At 46.5% G+C, this 18,151-nt stretch overlaps 1 protein-coding gene across 1 annotated transcript in view; it reads left to right on the top strand.

Annotated features, from left to right (window-relative positions):
* The first annotated feature begins 579 nt into the window (after positions 1 to 579).
* TTI1 (TELO2 interacting protein 1) overlaps positions 580 to 18,151 on the top strand; it is a 28,499-nt gene continuing 10,927 nt past the window's right edge. Inside the window, exons 1-6 of the mRNA XM_021689124.1 lie at positions 580 to 2,881; positions 7,781 to 7,990; positions 10,924 to 11,072; positions 13,736 to 13,876; positions 15,813 to 16,017; positions 16,311 to 16,398. Coding sequence (XP_021544799.1) covers positions 580 to 2,881; positions 7,781 to 7,990; positions 10,924 to 11,072; positions 13,736 to 13,876; positions 15,813 to 16,017; positions 16,311 to 16,398 — 3,095 coding nt within the window. The remainder of the gene's footprint in view (positions 2,882 to 7,780; positions 7,991 to 10,923; positions 11,073 to 13,735; positions 13,877 to 15,812; positions 16,018 to 16,310; positions 16,399 to 18,151) is intronic.

The raw sequence follows: 18,151 nt of genomic DNA, 5'->3' as shown, positions 1-18,151 counted from the left end.
GGATCGAGTTCGGAGTTGGGCTCCCTGCTCAGTGGGGGGCCTGCTTCTCCCTCTGCCCCTCCCCCCACTCTTGCATGTGCATGCGCTCTCTCTCTCTCATAAATAAAATCTTAAAAGAAAAAGAAAAAGGCAAAACCTTCAGTGGCTCTCCATTACTACCACAGGTTAAGATCCAAACTTGTTAGCATAGCCCACAGATTCCTGTTATTCCTCCGTCAAGTCTGGCTCAAGCCTCTTCCTCCTGTGAAACCTAGCCTGGCTTTCCCAGGCTTCTGACGCATGGGTCTCCCACACTCACTCAGGACCGTGAGCACAGGCCCATCCCCATTCTTAGCAGCCTGTGTTGGAACTGTCCAGCTGCTTCCCTCACTAGAGGGACCCCCTCAGAAGAGCAGCCACCTCTCTTCAGTTCCATTGCTCCCCAGCACCTTGTGCAGTGACTGACACATAGGCCCCCACTAAATGTCTGTTGATTGAATGACTGCAGGTCCACTTTGAATTTGCTTTGAGCCTTGACCTTTACTGAAAAGTGTTCTTCTTCCGGCCTGCAGGATGCTTCCTCAGTGAGGCTACTGCACAATGGCAGTGTTCGATACTCCTGAGGAGGCCTTCGGTGCCTTACGCCCAGTCTGTGTTCAGCTCACAAAGACCCAGACGGTGGAGACCGTGGAGCACCTGCAGGCGAGGTTACAAGCTGTGAGTGACTCCGCCCTTCAGGAGCTTCAGCAGTACATCCTCTTCCCTTTGCGATTTACGCTGAAGACGCCGGGTCCCAAGAGAGAGCGCTTGATCCAGAGCGTGGTGGAATGCCTCACGTTTGTCCTCTCTTCAACATGTGTGAAGGAACAAGAACTTCTCCAGGAGCTCTTTTCGGAACTCTCTGCCTGTCTGTATTCGCCCAACTCCCAAAAACCTGCAGCTGTGTCCGAGGAGTTGAAATTGGCTGTGATCCGTGGCCTCAGCACGTTAATGCACTCGGCTTATGGGGACATCATCCTGGCTTTTTATGAGCCCTCCATCCTGCCTCGTTTAGGATTTGCTGTATCTTTACTGTTGAACCTAGCAGAACAGGAGAAATCAAAGCAAATTAAAATTGCTGCCTTAAAATGTTTACAGGTTCTACTCTTACAGTGTGACTGTCAGGACCATCCGAGGTCCTTGGGTGAGCTTGAGCAGAAGCAGCTGGGGGATTTGTTTGCTTCTTTTTTACCTGGAATCTCAATGGCACTGACCAGGGTGATCACAGGAGACTTTAAACAAGGGCACAGCATTGTCGTGTCTTCCCTAAAGATCTTTTACGAGACAGTGAGTTTCATTATGGCTGATGAGCAGCTCGAAAGGATCTCAGAGGTCCAACCAAAGCCTGAAGTGGAGCATAGAGTCGCAGAGCTGATGGTTCATAGGGAAGCCAAGTGGGTAAAAAACACCAGTGACAAACTGACTCTCCTTCTTAAAAAGATCATTGAGTGTGTTTCAGTCCACCCACACTGGAAGGTCAGGCTGGCACTGATAGAACTCATCGAGGCCCTTCTTTTGAAGTGCGGTCAGTCCCTGGTTGGTTCGGCTGGACCCCTTCTGAAGGCTTTGGTGGGTCTAGTAAATGATGAGAGTCCTGAAGTCCAAGCCCAGTGCAATAAAGTTCTGAGACATTTTGCAGATCAGAAAGTAGTGGTTGGCAACAGAGCCTTTGCTGACATCTTGTCAGAAAACCTGCATTCCCTCGCCACGTCTCTTCCCCGCTTCATGAACTCCCAGGACGATCAGGGCAAATTCTCTACTCTCTCCCTGTTACTCGGTTATCTGAAACTCTTGGGCCCCAAAGTGAACTTTGTCCTCCACTCTGTGGCCCATCTTCAGCGCCTTTCCAAAGCGCTCATCCAAGTGCTAGAATTGGATGTGACTGACATCAAAGTCGTCGAAGAGCGGTGCTGGAATTCTGGTCACCTGAGCGCTTCTCCGGAGACTGCGGCTCCACAGCCGTGGAGCCCAATGCAGAGGAGATATTTCCGCTTCTTCGCCGATGAGAGGCTTTTCCTGCTCTTGCAGCAGGTGTGTCAGCTTCTCGGTTTTTATGGGGACCTCTATTTGCTCGTAGATCACTTTATGGAGCTGTACCACGAATCTGTGGTTTACCGGAAGCAAGCTGCCATGATCCTGAATGAGCTGGTTGTGGGGGCTGCTGGGCTGGAGGTGGAGAATCTTCATGAAAACCATATTAAGACAAGCCCCGAGGACCTGAGGGAGATCGTGACATCTATACTGGAAGAATACACAAGCCAAGAAAACTGGTATTTGATCACTTGTATCGAATCTGAAGAAGTGGAAGAGGAGCTAACAATGAAGCGGTCAGGCCTCCAGGCCATCACATGTGGTGCACACACCTGCCAAGTTACATCTTTTTCAGCCTTCTCAAAGCCAAGTCCCACTATCTGCTCCATGAACAGCAACATCTGGCAAATATGCATCCAGTTGGAAGGGGTTGGCCGCTTTGCGTACGCACTGGGAAAAGACTTTCGTTTGCTCTTGATGTCAGCCCTCTATCCAGTACTGGAGAAGGCTGGGGACCAAACCCTGCTCATTAGTCAGGCAGCTACCAGCGCCATGATGGACATTTGCCACGCTTGTGGCTACAACTCTGTGCAGCACCTGATCAATCAAAATTCGGACTATTTGGTGAATGGGATCTCTTTAAATCTGCGTCATCTGTCTCTGCACCCCCATACCCCAAAGGTCTTGGAAGTCATGCTGTGGAATTCGGACGCTAGCCTGCTTCCTTTGGTGGCAGATGTGGTTCAGGATGTCTTGGCCACTCTGGATCAATTTTATGATAAGAGAGCGACTTCCTTTGTCGGTGTCCTGCATGCCCTGCTGGCAGCATTAGGTACATTCAGAGCCCTTTTTAATGCTAATTTCGGGGAAGGCCTAGTATCCTTGTTTGCCTAATCTTATCTTTTGTTTGTGTGTGGTTATGCTATGGAGGACATTATTTGAATAGTTGTTGGTCCAGTCCTACATGTTATGCCAGGGTTCCACTGCTTTTTTTTTTTTTTTTTTTTTTAAGATTTTATTTATTTATTTGAGAGAGAGAATGAGAGACAGAGAGCACGAGAGGGAAGAGGGTCAGAGGGAGAAGCAGACCCCCTGCTGAGAAGGGAGCCCAATGTGGGACTCGATCCTGGGACTCCAGGATCATGACCTGAGCCGAAGGCAGTCGCTCAACCAACTGAGCCACCCAGGCGCCCCTCCACTGCTTTTTATATATATATATATACACATAGATATATATAAAATATATGTATATATTATATATATCTCATAGATGTTATTAATATGTATGTTAATATATAGTAATATGTAATGTATTTTAATATATACATATATGTAATTTTTATAACACACATATATATACACACATACACACTCTTAATAACCTCTATCATATATTGAGCTCCTGCTCTGTGTCAGGGACATAAACCCTGCAGACTAAATGTAAACATCATTTTTATTTTACAGAAAAGAAGAACTAAGGCTCAGTGAGACTGACTTAGCCAGGGTCACACAGGCAATAAAGAGTAAAGTCAGGATTTATGACAGTTTTGTTCTTTTCAGTAAACCAAACTGTTTCTGACAGTACGTGGGGTTAGCAGTATCTGTGCTAATGGAGAACAGGAATAACAGGAATTACTCAGTCCACAGATGCGCTAGAGCATTACTGTCCACTAGAACTTTCTGTGATGATGGAAATACTCTATATATGTTCTGTCCATTACAGTAGCCACCAGGTACATGTGGCTAGTGTTGCTGAGGCACTGAATTCTTTATTGTAACTTAAATAGCCACATGTAGCGAGTGACTACCATACTGGACAGAGGTCTAGAAACTTTCTTTTAACCTTTGAATTGTATGAGGTGGTTTGAGTTTTTCTCCTTCCTTTTGTCCTGTTGGGTATCTATTGGAGGTGTTCATAACCATTAAAATGGCAAAGTTTTGGACAATAAGAAAAAGAATCTCTCAATTAGATTGTCTTTGAATGAAAAAATAACGAGCTGTATACTTGAGTCCCTTTTATCCAAAGACCATATCTCTAGTATTTATCTCAGCCCAATAGCCTCCATGGTAGGTGAAAATGTCACTGACCTCATTTTGTCAGCCCAGAAATCCAGGATTTCTTACATGTAAGAAAGTTTGCCACAGCAAGGAGGGTGGCTGGAACAGAGACCCTCGTCTGCCCTGTACCTGATACCATTTCCAGTGTTCATTCATTCATTCATGAACATTCGCATGCCATCTAAATGTTTTTTTATTCATTCATTTAATAAAGAGTATCTGCCGTGTGTCAGACACTGTGCTTAGTAATCAGGATATAGCAGTGAGCAAGATGAATAAACTCTTCAACTCTCTTGCTCCTCTGCAAAGGAGATGACAAGTAAATCATTAAACAAGTTCCTTTTAGAGTCTAATAAGCACTCTGAAGAAAACAGACAACCTGATGCAAGAGAGGAACAGGGTAGGATACTTTAAGTAGAGTGATCAGGGAGGGCTTCTCTGAGGAAGCAACACTAGAGCTAAGACCTGAAGGCTGAGAAGGGCCCCTCGGTATGTGTGGAACTGTCCTATCCTTCTTGTGTTTTTTTAAGAACCTTCGGGCAAAAGAAACAGGTGCAGAGCCTGGGAGAGAGGCCATTGTGGAGAGAGTAGTATGAGATAAAGCTGGTAGGTGAGGCGAGGATAAACCCCACATGGTCTTGTAGACCAACGGAGGGAGTTTGGATTTTATTTTGCAACCACTCGGAAGTCTGTGGACTGGACTAGTTGCTGGGATGTCAGCAGTGACCAAGAAGGACTGGACCCCTGCCCTCGCAGCAGCACTGCTGAGCCTGGCTCATGGCTTCCATGGTCTGAAGCTAGCCCAGACTTCCACCTTTAGTGCTTTGGGGAACTAGACTACATTGTCAGTTTGAGATTTTAAAACTATATTGAGAAAAGGCCTATTAAATATATCCTCTAGGAGATAATCTCAGTTGGGGCCTTGAAAAATGAATTGTCTTGGGTTGCTGATGTCTTTGGTCACCTTGAAAGGAGAAACCCTGTGTAGCGCTTTATCTTTATTTTTTTTAATTGAAGCGGAAGAGGAAGGGTCTCCACTGTAGAGAGAAAAACGAGGATGATTAACATTGACTTGAGGGCATCCTACGGAAAGAAGCAAAATGGGGGATGGCTTTCCTGAAAGTGTTGAAATCACCCCAAATATATTTGCATTTGAAATGGTGAGCCACACTGAAGTAGAGCTGGTCAGTCGTTCACGAATCAGAGTAGCACTGCGTGCTGCCGTTTTTTTGTCTTTGAGTTGTCTAACTGATGGCCACTCTCTCATTTTTTATTTTATTTTGAGAGAGAGAGAGGGAGAAGGGGGGAGGGGCAGAGGGAGAGGGCAGACTCCCCACAGATGTTCGATCTCACGATCCTGAGATCTTGACCTCAGGCCTCTCTTTTAAGATGGGAATGGAACTGTGGTCTCAGAGAACTTCTAAAAAGTCTTCAAAGGACCCAGCACATGTTTTAGAAAATGGAGTTACCATAAATACCAGTGTTCCACAGCCATTGGCTGAAAAGCATTAGGTGCCACAGTGAGGGCAAGAACTATCAGTTCAGTTACTGCTGAGCACCACCTACCAGTTGGCCTATGACTCATAGCAACAAGAGTAGGGTAGCTTTAAAAGTAAGAAAGAGTCCATGCCATGCACCTTAGCACTGAGAGGCTGTGCCACATCCATACGTGGAGGGCTGCCACCTCGTTTTCATGGCTGCGTAGGATTCTGTTGTGTGGCTGCACACAATTTACTTAAATGGTCCTTTCTTGGTGGAGATTTTGGTTGTTTCGTTTCTTTTGCCACCACCACAAAAAAAAAAAATTGCTGCAATGAGTATCTTTATAGGTCATTTTGAACATGTCTGAGTATATCAATAGGGTAAATTCCTAGGGAGGAGTATTGGCTTAGAGGACAGTACATTTAATCTGGGGGTTTTTTATTTGTGTTTTTGTTTGTTTGTTTGTTTTAAGTAATCTCTATACCCAATGTGGGGCTCAAACTCACAACCCCAAGATCAAGAGTCACATGTTCCACTGAGTGAGCCAGCCAGGCACCCCACATTTAAGTTTTGGATGGAGAGTTTCAAACTGCTCTCCAAAGAGGTTGCACCAATTTAAACTCCTGTCAGCGGTGTAGCAGAGTGCTGATTTTGCCACCCCCTCATCACCATATTCCTGAGCTTTTTGCTAATCCTTGCTTATCCAATAGGAGAAAAATAGCACCTTATTATAGTTTAATTTACATTAAGAGTGAGGCTGAGTTCTTTTCATGTTTAAAAGCCATTTTTGTAAGCAAGGACTTTAGTGTCTGGTACTAGCCTAAATGTAGAAATGTAGGAATCACATATCTTCTTTGAGCATTGTAAATGCTAAGTCCTGATTTTAACTCGTTGGGAATGCAATCCCTTGGAGTATACTAGGGCCTGACTTATGTGTGGGGACGGGGCATTGAGGAAATGGCATAATTGATCCCCTACATGTAGAACCTCTAGGTTCTGGAATGAAGACTGTCACCCAGCATTTGCTCTCTGCGGTTCCCATTGGCCTGGCCCTGGCATCTCCCATCTGCTGTTGCTCCAGCTCTGTGCATGTGCTCCTTGATAGAAAGGAGATTAGCAGGTGTGAAAGGTTATCAGAGGCATTTTTCCTGCTGTCTGTAAGAGAATGAAAATTCACACTGGGGTTTTCTGGGATTTTTTTTTTTATTGTTGTTTCTTTAAGTGTTAAGAGCCTTTTTTGAAATGAAGCCCTAGGGGAAACCCAGTATACAAAAATAGCTGAAATCAGAGCTGCTGGGTTAGAGAGGAGTTAGACGCCCTGGGCCCACTCCTTTAGCATGCTGTCTTTTGGGGCCCTCCCTGTTGTGGCCCCGAGACATTCCTGCAGAACCGTTAGGGTTCCTCAAGGCACAGTTTGAAAGCCACTGGTTCAGTGATGTTTAAGGCTTATTCTGTGGTGACACATCAGAAATACTGGAGCATCCCGAAGAAGGAAAAGCTTTGGAGAGAATATGTCAGCCTTTTCTATCAGAAATACAGATGTGAGGGTCTGTGTCCATTCCAAGACTCTATAGAGCCTGTCTTCTTCTAATGAAGAGTGCATCCTGTACTCAGAATTTTGTCACTTGTATGTATTCTCTTGCATATTTTCTCATTCAGCATATATTTGAGCACCCACTCCATGCTGGGCTTGTTGGATTCCAGTGGCGATCAGTGGAGCAGAGTCTAGTGGGAGATTCAGACACTAAACAGTACACTCAAGATAAATGTAATTATAAATCATGATGAGTTGATATGAAAGGAAAGAAGATAGTACTATATAAGAAAGCCTATAGGGACCTAAATTGGATTGGGAAGTCAAGGGATGGCTTTACCAGGCAAGTTCTATGTGTACTGAGACATGAAAGGTGAATTGGAATTAGCCAGATGTGATGTCATGAGGAAGGTACTCCAGACAACAAGAACAGCATATGCAAAACATTCTGGGGTTGGAAAACACCTGCCACATTGGAGGAATGGGAAGATGCTCGGTTCACGGGCAACTGGGAGGAGATGGAAGATGAGGTTGGAGAGACGGAGGGACCAAATTGTGTGGGGCCACGCAGGCCATGGCAAAGAGCTTATTCTACCTCTAGAGTACTAATGCCTATTGTCAATGACCATGGTGATCATTATAACACTTTATTTTCAGCCCAGTGGTTCCCAGACACAGGTGATCTCGGGCAACCCCAAGAGCAGAGTGCAGGGGAGGAGGGAAGTCATTTGAGCCAAGGACCAGCAGCTCCTGAGAAAGGACTTGAGAATACCATCACAGCAGAAGACATTGAACAATTTTTGCTGAACTACCTCAAAGAAAAGGATGTGGCAGATGGAAATGTCTCAGATTTTGATAATGAAGAAGGTAACTGTTTATTTTGGCTTAGCCAGTTTTTTCTTTTTGAAGCAGATTATTATGAGAATGAGATCTCATTACAGAAAGTTTGGAAATCAGAAAAGTCAGTCATGACCCTACCATGCTCAACAGAAGCAACTTCATTTTTTTGTGCCATCTTATCCCATTCTTTCCTGTTGCAGACCTGTTTATATATGGTCACAGCCACAGCTTAAATGCATTATACCCTTTTTGCACTTAGTTATATAATCAGCAACTCTCCACGTTGCTATAGAGTTTTCATAATTAATGTTTTAATAGCTGCTACTAAGTATCCATTCCCCTGTGGGACGTTCGGGTTGCTTCTAGCTTTTCACTCTAATAAACAGGGTGGCAGTGGATGATTCTGTGCACGTGACCTTTTCCCTTTTTTTTGCATATTTCTTTAATAAATCCCAGAAGTGGGATTTCTGGGTCAAGGATATGAACATTATTTTATGCTTGCCAAATTGCCTTTCAGAAAGGTTGTGTCAATTTATACCTTCCCTTCAGCAGCGTGGGATTAACACTGGTTGTACCACAACCTTGCCAACATTGGCCATTTACGAGTTTCACTTCTTGCTAAATTAATAGGTGAAAAATGGTTCTTGATATTTGACTTTGCATTTCTTTGATTACAGGCAAGGTCGAACATTTTCCTATATGTTCCTTTCCTGACAATTTTTTTCTTGTTCCCATTGTCTATTCATATGCTTTGTCCCTTTATTTATTGGCGGGAGGAGATTTCAATGTTTTTCTTACCTATTTATATGATAAAGGAGAAGGGAGTTCAGGCTGGTTGAAGCTCTGGCCTGTTGTTTTATTCACAAGCTCAATCTGGAGCTTCAGGTCACGGAACGATTAATAAATTGTTAGAATCTCCTCTGCAAATATAAAATGCCAAGTCATAATGAGCTTGGTGGTCTCAGAACTATCCTAAATCGAACCGAGTCCCAAATTAGTTTGTTAGGTTGGAATTGAGCAGGATTCTTTTTCTTTTTTGGTGGTCTCCACTCCAAGATTCCGGTGAAGTGAAACCAGTACTTCCAGGATAACAGGAAATAGTGGTTCGATGCAACTAACTACCGCCAGTTCCTGCGGTGTGTCAGGGAATTATCACAGAGCCCGGGTAATGATTTATGCGGAACGGAGTCGTTGCCCTCCCTGAGGACAGTTTTCTGATCAGAAGTCTATCATCAGGCCTTTTCTTCTCAGTTTTATTTCTTAAGCCAACCCAATCTTTCTTTTCCTGACCTACATCCCACACCAAAACCCGGAAACCCAGAGGGAGGGGAGGCATCATGATCCCTCGTAATCCGGATTTGCCATTTTTGTTTGAAATTCTAGCATTGTCTGTGAATCCATTCTTTCACGATCAGGATCTTCTGGTTCTAGTTGATGTTGGCTAGGAGCAGACTGAATGAATCAACCTTTCTCCCAGTAATGGAAGAATCCACATCCCTCAAATAACATTGTGCAATAGGTGAATTTCAAACAACAAATCCTCTGGGAAGAAAAGCACAGCCTTCTCATTCTTATAATTATCATTCATCAAGTACACACCACACACTTGGCATTATAAAGAATGTTTGGCTTGATGTTGGTTTGACATGTGTTTTTTGTTTTAGCCACGACGAAAGCACCTCATGTATCTGAGGTCCCTTTCTCCAAGAAATCCAAGCATTCTACAAATGCATTTTCATTTATCTTGTCAGCATCTGGTAGAGACAGGTGTGGCCTCTGCTATAAGATTCTGTTTTTTTCCAGCAGAGGAAACAGAAATGGGAAAAAGTGAAGCGAACAATGTTCAGCTCAGTGGAAATGAGCATAGCTAGTAACGGTGGCTTGGTGAGGCGGGGATGGTACGGAACTGGGGGCTGTAAGTACATAGAGGAAAATTTTTCAGGGTAGGGATTTTGGCCTGGGTTTGATGCAACTCTCAGGTCTTTTTGTTGTTGTTTTAATTTACAAATTTATGCCCATCATGCGCAACACAGCACTCTAGGCAGTGAAAGAATGCTAATAGCTGGTGACATTCATCTTATTTGACTGTCAACAAGCAAATGAGGTGTGTGTGCTTTATACCTTTTTTCCAAATGAAGTAATGTAGGATGAGAGGGTTGCTAATAGGTGTGCAGGCTGGACTTGAACTGACCTCCTTTGACCAAACCCATCCCTGTGTATTGCGCCAAGCTGCCCCACTGGTATCTCATGCAGACATCCTTAAGGCCTGATCTTGGCCATCGAAAGATCTCACAGGCTGGTGGAGGAGACACATGAGCCTTTTAGTCAAAGAATGAACCAAGAAGAGAGAAAGGGTAAAGGTCAGGGCAGAGGCCAGCCAGGGAGCTGCCCAGCCTCAGGGCTCCAAATTAGAATGTTGCCCTCTTACGTTTTTATTTGAAATATTTATTAATGGAAATTTAGAAAAGACCCAAGGTATAGGAAAAAAAATCAAAATCCCATGTGATCTCATGACCCCATCTCTGTTAGTATTTCGTTGTCCTTCCTGCTATGCAAAAAATATACATAATAGTGCTCCCACTGTGTATGCAATTTTATTATGTACTGCTTTTCTCCTTTTAACACAATATTCTTTCATAAACATTTTCCCTTGTTAAAGCCCTCAGTAAACACAAATTTGGGGGCCCTCATGATATGTCATAATTATTTCCCCTTGAGTGGCCATAGTGGCCATGGAGGGGTTCTCCCCCCCACCAAACCCCCCAGTTTTTAGTTGTTATAGTTAATGCTCTGGTGAATATCTTGACTCATAGCTTGACCCAAATTTTATATGGTTTCCTTAGGATCAGTTCCTAGACATTTTCCCTTGTAAATGCTATTCCTGCGTCTGAGGTTGGGAGATCATGTCGAAGTGGGGCATCTCTCATAAAACACTGTCCCCAGTTACGCTTTTTTTCCAGAGGAGCAGTCAGACCCTCCGAAGGTAGACGACAGTGACACTGGTCCCGATGTGGAGCCGCCGCTGCCAGTGCAGATCCAGATAGCCACAGATGTGATGGAACGCTGCATCCACTTGTCGTCAGATAAAGATCTGAAAATCCGCTTGAAGGTCAGTGTGCAGCCCCTTCCCTGCATTTGCATGGCAGCAGGACTCCGGGTCGCTCTGGCTGGCAGTGCCTGCATGGATGAGCAAGAGGCTGCCCTTATCTCCTGGTCCATGTGGGGTGGCCAAGAGAAAGCATCGGGAAGAAGTTATCTGTGGGATGACAGCCTTACGTCCTTCTGTATCAGCTCAGATGCCAAAAGGGAGCCAATTCCCCTTTGTGGAATTAAAAAACCACAAAGTTTTGGACATCCATTGACTCTCCAAGGGAAAGAAAGTCCTATGCTTTGGACAGGATATCGTTTCCTGAAGTGACTTAATGTGGGAGGCAGGTTTTAATCCTTGGAAGCCGTCATTCTTCCAAGACTGACCCTGGCCCCCATCTCTGTTTCTCTTTCCATGTTCATCCCCAGAAAAACACCCACAGTTCTTAATTGTACTTCCTCATTTGCTGGCAGTTTCCCAAGAGCATCCCCGTCAGCAAGGACTTAAACTGTGTGATAGTGAAACTGGGCAGCAGGGCGGCCGGGCGTGGGGACAGAGCTTTCAGCATCACCTGGGAGAAGCTCTCACAGGGAAGGGCCTGGTCCTTCCCACTCCCAAGCAGGTGTGAGAAACACAGCTGCCTCGGTGAGTTACTGCTAGTGATGAGAGCATGCTGCCCTGCTCGGGGTGGTGGGCTAAGAAACCCCAATCCAGGATCATCTCAGATCTCAGGGTCTGTGCTTTGTGGAACTTGTTTCGTTTCCCCAGAGACACTTCCTAGCATTCATCTCTTGTTGCATTCAGCAAGTACTCTCTGAGTGCCTGCTATTTGCAAGGCTTGATTGTAGATGTCCGGGTGATACCTGAGCCGAGTGTCTTCCCTTTTATGGAGGCTCTGTAGCAGCTGTGTCCATACGTGTCCAATGACCGTAGTCATTGAGATCACCAGCGTTGGGAGTCAGACCTACATACCTGAATTCACATCCTGGCTCTGCCTCTCTGACCTTGAGCAAGTTACTTCACCTTTTGAAGCTTCTGCTTCTTCTGTAAAATGGATGTGATGGTACCTGCCTCGCTGGGTTGGTGATTATAAATATGAAACAGTTTGCATCAGGCATGGCGCACACACATTCACTCGTTCATTCACCCAGTGTTTATTGTAGACTGCTGCAGGTCAGGCAGAGGGTGTACAGAAGGAAGTGAAGCAGGCATCCCTGTCTTCGTGGAACTTCCTATCTCTCGTGGGGAAATATACAAACACACACCTAGAAGGTGAAGAAATCTCTGAAGATAATAAGCAGGTTCTGTGATAGAAGATTGTAATTCACCCATCCAGTGAATGTGCATTAGGAGCCTACGCTATACCAAACCCTGTTGAAGAAGACAGAGCTTATGCCCTGATTTCGGCTAGGTTGCTGGGGGAGGCCTCTCCCAAGTGATACTCGAGCCAAGACTTAAAGGCTGAGAAGGAGCAAGCCATACGAAGGGGCAAAGGCAAGGAGAGGAATGTCTTAGGCAGAAGGAGGAAATGTCTGTCTTGGAATCGGTGGCATCTGACGTACCTTGCCCAGGTAGTGACAGAACTCCCGCGCCAAGCCAGTGATAACAGCGCCATTTCCGCTGGCTTGCTCTGCTGTCCGCTATGTGCCGAGGTTTCTCTTCCTCTCCTGCCTGCCTGTTCCCCTCACGGGCGGGCCCTCTTTGGTTCTTTGTTGCTCTTCCGGTCTCGGTGTGACCAGCACACAGTAGACGTCCAGCAGGGTTTACTGCTCGATTAGCAGACCTCGCCCTATCTGACTCAGCCGTGTACCCTCCCCTGCTCTGTGAAGGCCGGCCCGTCTCTGGGAGGAGAGGCCCGCTGGTCATCGTCGTGACCCCTGCCAGTGACACTGAGGCCGGCCAGTCGTCTCCCTCTGAACTGCAGATCAGGACATGTGTTCTCGGGGAGGGTGACAAATCCAGTTTACATCTGGGCCACTCCGAACCTTTCTTCCGAGGTGGACCTGTAGCTCGGCTACTTGGCTTCTCCATGTAGAAGAAAGAGAACATGACCTCACCCAGCCTCTCAGAGTCCTCCCCTCCCTAGCTCCTGTCTCAGCCAGTGCTGCCTACATCTGTTCGGTGGCTAAGCCTGACTCCAGACAGCCCCTTTGGATACCTCTCTTCATTGTCCCGATATCGGGGGCCGTCAGCAGCTACATACACACCTCATATACACATTCCAGTATATACATACCTCCAGGACAGACCTCAGACCCCTTCAGCCCTCCACCGCCACCCTGTGGCTGCATCCCTGTCCTCTCCTGCGGGCACGTGCCTGCTTCCTAAAGGGCCTGCTCGTATCTCTCTCCTGCTGCAGGCCCCTCCCCCACTCAGCAGCCAGAATGATCTTTTTCAAACATGAATTGTATCATGGCACTTTCCTGCTTAAACCATTCTGATGGCTCCCCACTGCACTTAGTACAAAATAAAAAATTCTAATGTGACACCGTCACGGTCTAGTTCCTCTTCCCCCTCCTGTGTCACGCTGCACGTGGCCCTGCTTCAGTTCCCTGAGCCCTGCAAGCCCTCCCTCCTCTGGGTCCTGGTTGCCGTTTCCACCTCTAGGAACTTCCAGGAACACTCTTCCACGCTTCCTGTGACTAACTCCTACTCTGCTGAAATCACATCCTCTCTTCTTTCAGGTCTTGGATGTGCTGGATTTGTGTGTGGTTGTTCTGCAGTCCCACAAGAACCAGCTCCTTCCCTTGGCTCATCGGGCCTGGCCCTCACTCGTGCACCGACTCACCAATGACGACCCCCTGGTGGTGCTCAGAGCCTTCAAGGTACTGTGCAGACGCCCCACCACTGCCGCGTGGGTGGGGGCAGCCGGCACAGAGGGCAGCCGTGTCTCTGGGCATTCGTGCTCATTTTAGCTGATCCTTGAAGAAAGCATAGCAAAATAAGAAAGGCACAAAGAGGAAAGTAGAAGTCAGTCTCCTCTTGAGTTAGAAGCAGAAGGAACTAGCAGATGAAAAGGACTGCCGGTATTCATCGAGCACCCCACTGTGTGCTTGGCACTTCCTCACACGTGAACTCATCTCCTCCCAACAACTTTGCAAGGTAGCTACTATTCTCCCCATTTTTGACAGAGGTGGAAATAGGCTCAGAGAAGTTCAGGGATTTTCTCAAGATCACACAGCTAGTAAGTGATAGAACCCAAATCTGTGAGTTTGTGCCCATGTTCTTTGCACTACACAGGAGTCAAGGTGAAGGGGCCCAGGTTCTAGCAGTGGGCATCCTCTGCCCATCCAAGTGACTTTGGGCAAAGCCCATGACCACCCATTTTCAAGTTGGCCTTAGGAGCATGTGTTCCACCTTCCTCATAGTATTGTTGACAAGGATAAAATGGGACCATTTGGTGAAATGCTTTGAAAAGTTAAAAGCCATATATATATATATATGTCAGGTATTCTCCCCGACTTAGTTTGGCTCATATCAGCACATGTATTTTGGCTTATTTATTTATATTCTTCCTTTTTCTGAAAAGCACTTACGGCAGCCTATGGAGATATATTTCCCAGGGCAAGCTAACATAAATTAGGAGTAGGCAAGCAAGATGAAGCAAAGAAAAAAGATGTGTAGGGACATAAAATGAAGCCAGGAATGCAACTGGTATACTTGGCAGTTATATTTTGGTTTTCTGTAAGATTCTTCAGCATATACTGGACTAAAATAGGAGCTTACATTTAAAACATATGAAATTGTTAATATTTTTTTCCAAAGCAAAATATACAAAATCACACACACACAAAGGGGAGGAGGGAGGCTGGGGGAAGGGGAGAAGGAGGGGGGTCTTCCTAAATCTTATTCAGATGTGCTGCCTTCCTTTATGGAAATTAATAGGTAATCTGAAATGACAGGCTTAGAAAAAGGAAAAAACAGAAAGACGTGTGCACTGTAACTGAGGCTGCTTTTCCACCCCCAGACACCCCGGTGACATCTGAGGCCTGGAAGGCCTTGTGCAGGCCAGCTGAGGGCCCTGCCGTAAGGGCCTCATTCTCTGCAAAGTCGGCAAGCACTCTCCGTGCTGGTTATGCCTTGCTTACCAATTTTTAAAGAAATTCCTGTTATCCTGTATATTCAGCCTTGTGCAGCGGGGCAGAACATTTCAATATGTTCTGCTAGAGAAAGTTTAAAACGAGACATTCCAAGAAACCGCCTGTGGTGGAAGATGGGATGAGGGTGGCATACATGGGGATGGTGCCATGGGACAGGAAGGGCTCTGCCAGGGCCCTGACCACCGAGTCCTCAGTCGAGAGGCCGGGGCAGCCACTGCCTTCCCGGGGCCTTCACGCAGCAGCAGCTGGGCCTCACTGTTTGTGTTTGTTCAGCTCGCTAGAGTTCAAAGCACAAGTCTTTTCTCAAGGGACGTTAGGAAGAGTCAAGAGATGATCTATGTGAACTGCTTTAAGCTCTCTGTCTTTTTTTTTTTAACCAAAAAAGGAAGGAACATCAAGGTATTAATCATATTATTCATCCAACCCAAGATTCCTTTGAATTATTCCCTGTGTAATCTGTATTTATGGATGGAAGCAGCCATGCCTTGGGAGCAGAGACCTCCGAATTCATAACTGTCAGAATCACAAACCATAGGCAAGGAATTAACAGCAGTAATTCTGTTTTTTTTTTTCCCCAAGAAGAAATTGAATTACCAGACATTCCTTAGCTCTGTGCTGCCTTGGCGATGTGCAGTCACCAGACCCGGGGCTGTTTCTGCAGGTCTTGCGTACGCTGGCAGGCAAGTGTGGCGACTTTCTGAGGAGCCGCTTCTGCAAAGACATCCTGCCCAAGCTGGCTGGCTCCTTAGTCACCCAGGCTCCCGTCAGCGCCCGGGCTGGCCCAGTGTACTCGCACACGCTGGCCTGCAAGCTGCAGCTGGCCGTTCTGCAGGGCCTGGGCCCCCTCTGCGAGAGACTGGACCTCGGTAGGTACCGGCCACCCTCCCCTGGTGACACGTACCCTGCGCATGGTCTCGCCACCACCGTGGTGCCCGGCGCCCCCAGTCTTGCTCCCTCCTCTCCCTTCGTGTGTACATCCTTCAGTCTTACTTTGGCCTCGTTTTCCCACCTATCTTGATGTTTTTCTGACTTGCGGGGTGGAGTCAAGAGCCTAGGGCCTCTCGCCTAGCTGTTCCAGGCTCACCAGACAGCAGTTGCTTCCTCCTTGTCCCAAATGAAGTCTGAGGGCCAATGCTTGTTTTGTTTTTCCTCTCCGCAGGTGAGGGTGACCTGAATAAAGTGGCTGATGCCTGCTTGATTTACCTCAGCACCAAACAGCCCGTGAAATTACAAGAGGCTGCCAGGAGGTACGTCTGCTTGATCACCCGCATCTCTTTACGTTTGCTCTAAATTATAGATGATTTGCTAATGGCAAGCAGAGTCAGGGCATCTCCGTTCTTTTCTCTCTTTGCTCTTCTTGCCAGGTTAAGATGGTTTCTTTAACTGAGCCAACTCTAGAGATGGTATTTTTACTAGATGCATTTCTCTTTGCAAGTAACCTTTTCCTCTGCTGCAGTGTCAGCAGTAATTCCAAAGGGGCAAAAAGCAGAAAGAGGGCGTGCCGAAGGGGACAAAGCACCCTCCTGGTAGGAGGGGGATCTGCTTCTAGGCCCTACTCTAGTGACCAAGTGACCCTGGCATCTGTCCGGACCACAGCTCCTTCATCTGCAAAGCATAAGCATTGGGTTGCTGATCTGGCACACCTTGACTCCACAGAGCATCTCAATGGACGTCAGGTGTTCTAAACCCTCGCACGTTGTACACAAAATCGGGTGTGTACAAGCAGACACTTAAATTCCTTTTTCTAGATAGAGTCCACAGCATTCATCTGATTATGGTAGGTGTCTGTGAACCGAGAAACATAAAGAATCGCTGGACTAATGGTCTAAAGGGCCTTTTTCAACTCTGAAATTAGGTGATTGTAACTTCCAAGAGTTTTGCTTATTCTCTAATAGCTGTGTCACCGCTAATGGAAGAAGCTTCCTTGAGCTCCAAAGGATTTTTCTCAAAAGCTAAAACTCTGAGCACAGCAGCATTCCCCAGACTTGAGACCAAAAATGCACTGTGTCCCCCTTGCCCCAGCTGGATGGAGAGCTGGGGCAAGGGGGCCAGAGTGGACCTGCCATCCCCCCAGGTGTCTACTACTGGAACAAAAGTTAGCTTCCCTGGCCTGGCACTTTGTCCTACCCTGGGCGCTGCAGCTCCATGGCCCAGAGCGAATCAGCAATCCCGCCCACTTCTTAGGCTTCTAGAAATGAGTCCCTGATCTTCCTTGGTGGGGTAGGAGTTCTCTCATTCCCTGCAGGCCTGCAAGGCCACTCAGACTATGAGATGAGGAAGCTACTGCTCCCTTATAAACCTTGCACTCCCTGGGAGTGATGGAAATATCCTTTTGAATTGATTGATTGTCCTTTGCAGTTTTTTTGCTCTTGATTTCCCCAGTTCCCTTTTTTCTTTCTGTCACTTTCCCGTCACTTCCCCTAGGCCCAGAATCAGTCATGGTTTCTCGAGCACAGGGGCGCATCCCAACCAGCTTCTTATCCTCAGACAGTCTTGTTCCTTAAAGAACCAACTTAGGGTGAAAATAGTCCTCCCCCAGACGGCATTCCTGAAGCTGCTCTCATGCCGATTTCAGGTGCACCTCGAGAAGGTAATGAATTCATCTTGGAGTAAATTCTCTGTGTGCCTGCTACAGCCAAGAGTCACAGAGATCTGACTCTCCCACTCTCTGTCCCATTCTCCTTTTCCTACAGCCACCACATACCCGTCCTTCAAGTTTAGACCCATCAAACAAGCTAATATTCGCCATTCATTATCTCTTCATTTCTAATTTTCTTTTGTGCCACTAAAAGCAATTAAACCTGGAATTGGACCTTGCTGAGTCTTGAGTTGGTATTCAGGGTGCCTCTGGAGGAGGAAAATGCAGCCAGACCACTTGACTGCAGCGCCTTTGTTTGCTCTAGCGCATTCCATTCGGGGTTGAGTCAGATGACCTCCCTCTTGCCGGGCTGGGAGGGGAGGAAGTGCAAGGTTGATTGGTTCACAAGCACATCATCTGCA

The sequence above is a fragment of the Neomonachus schauinslandi genome, chromosome 10 (assembly GCF_002201575.2).
Source record: "Neomonachus schauinslandi chromosome 10, ASM220157v2, whole genome shotgun sequence".
Lineage (NCBI taxonomy): Eukaryota > Metazoa > Chordata > Mammalia > Carnivora > Phocidae > Neomonachus > Neomonachus schauinslandi.
This window is presented reverse-complemented; position numbering and strand designations above follow the sequence as displayed.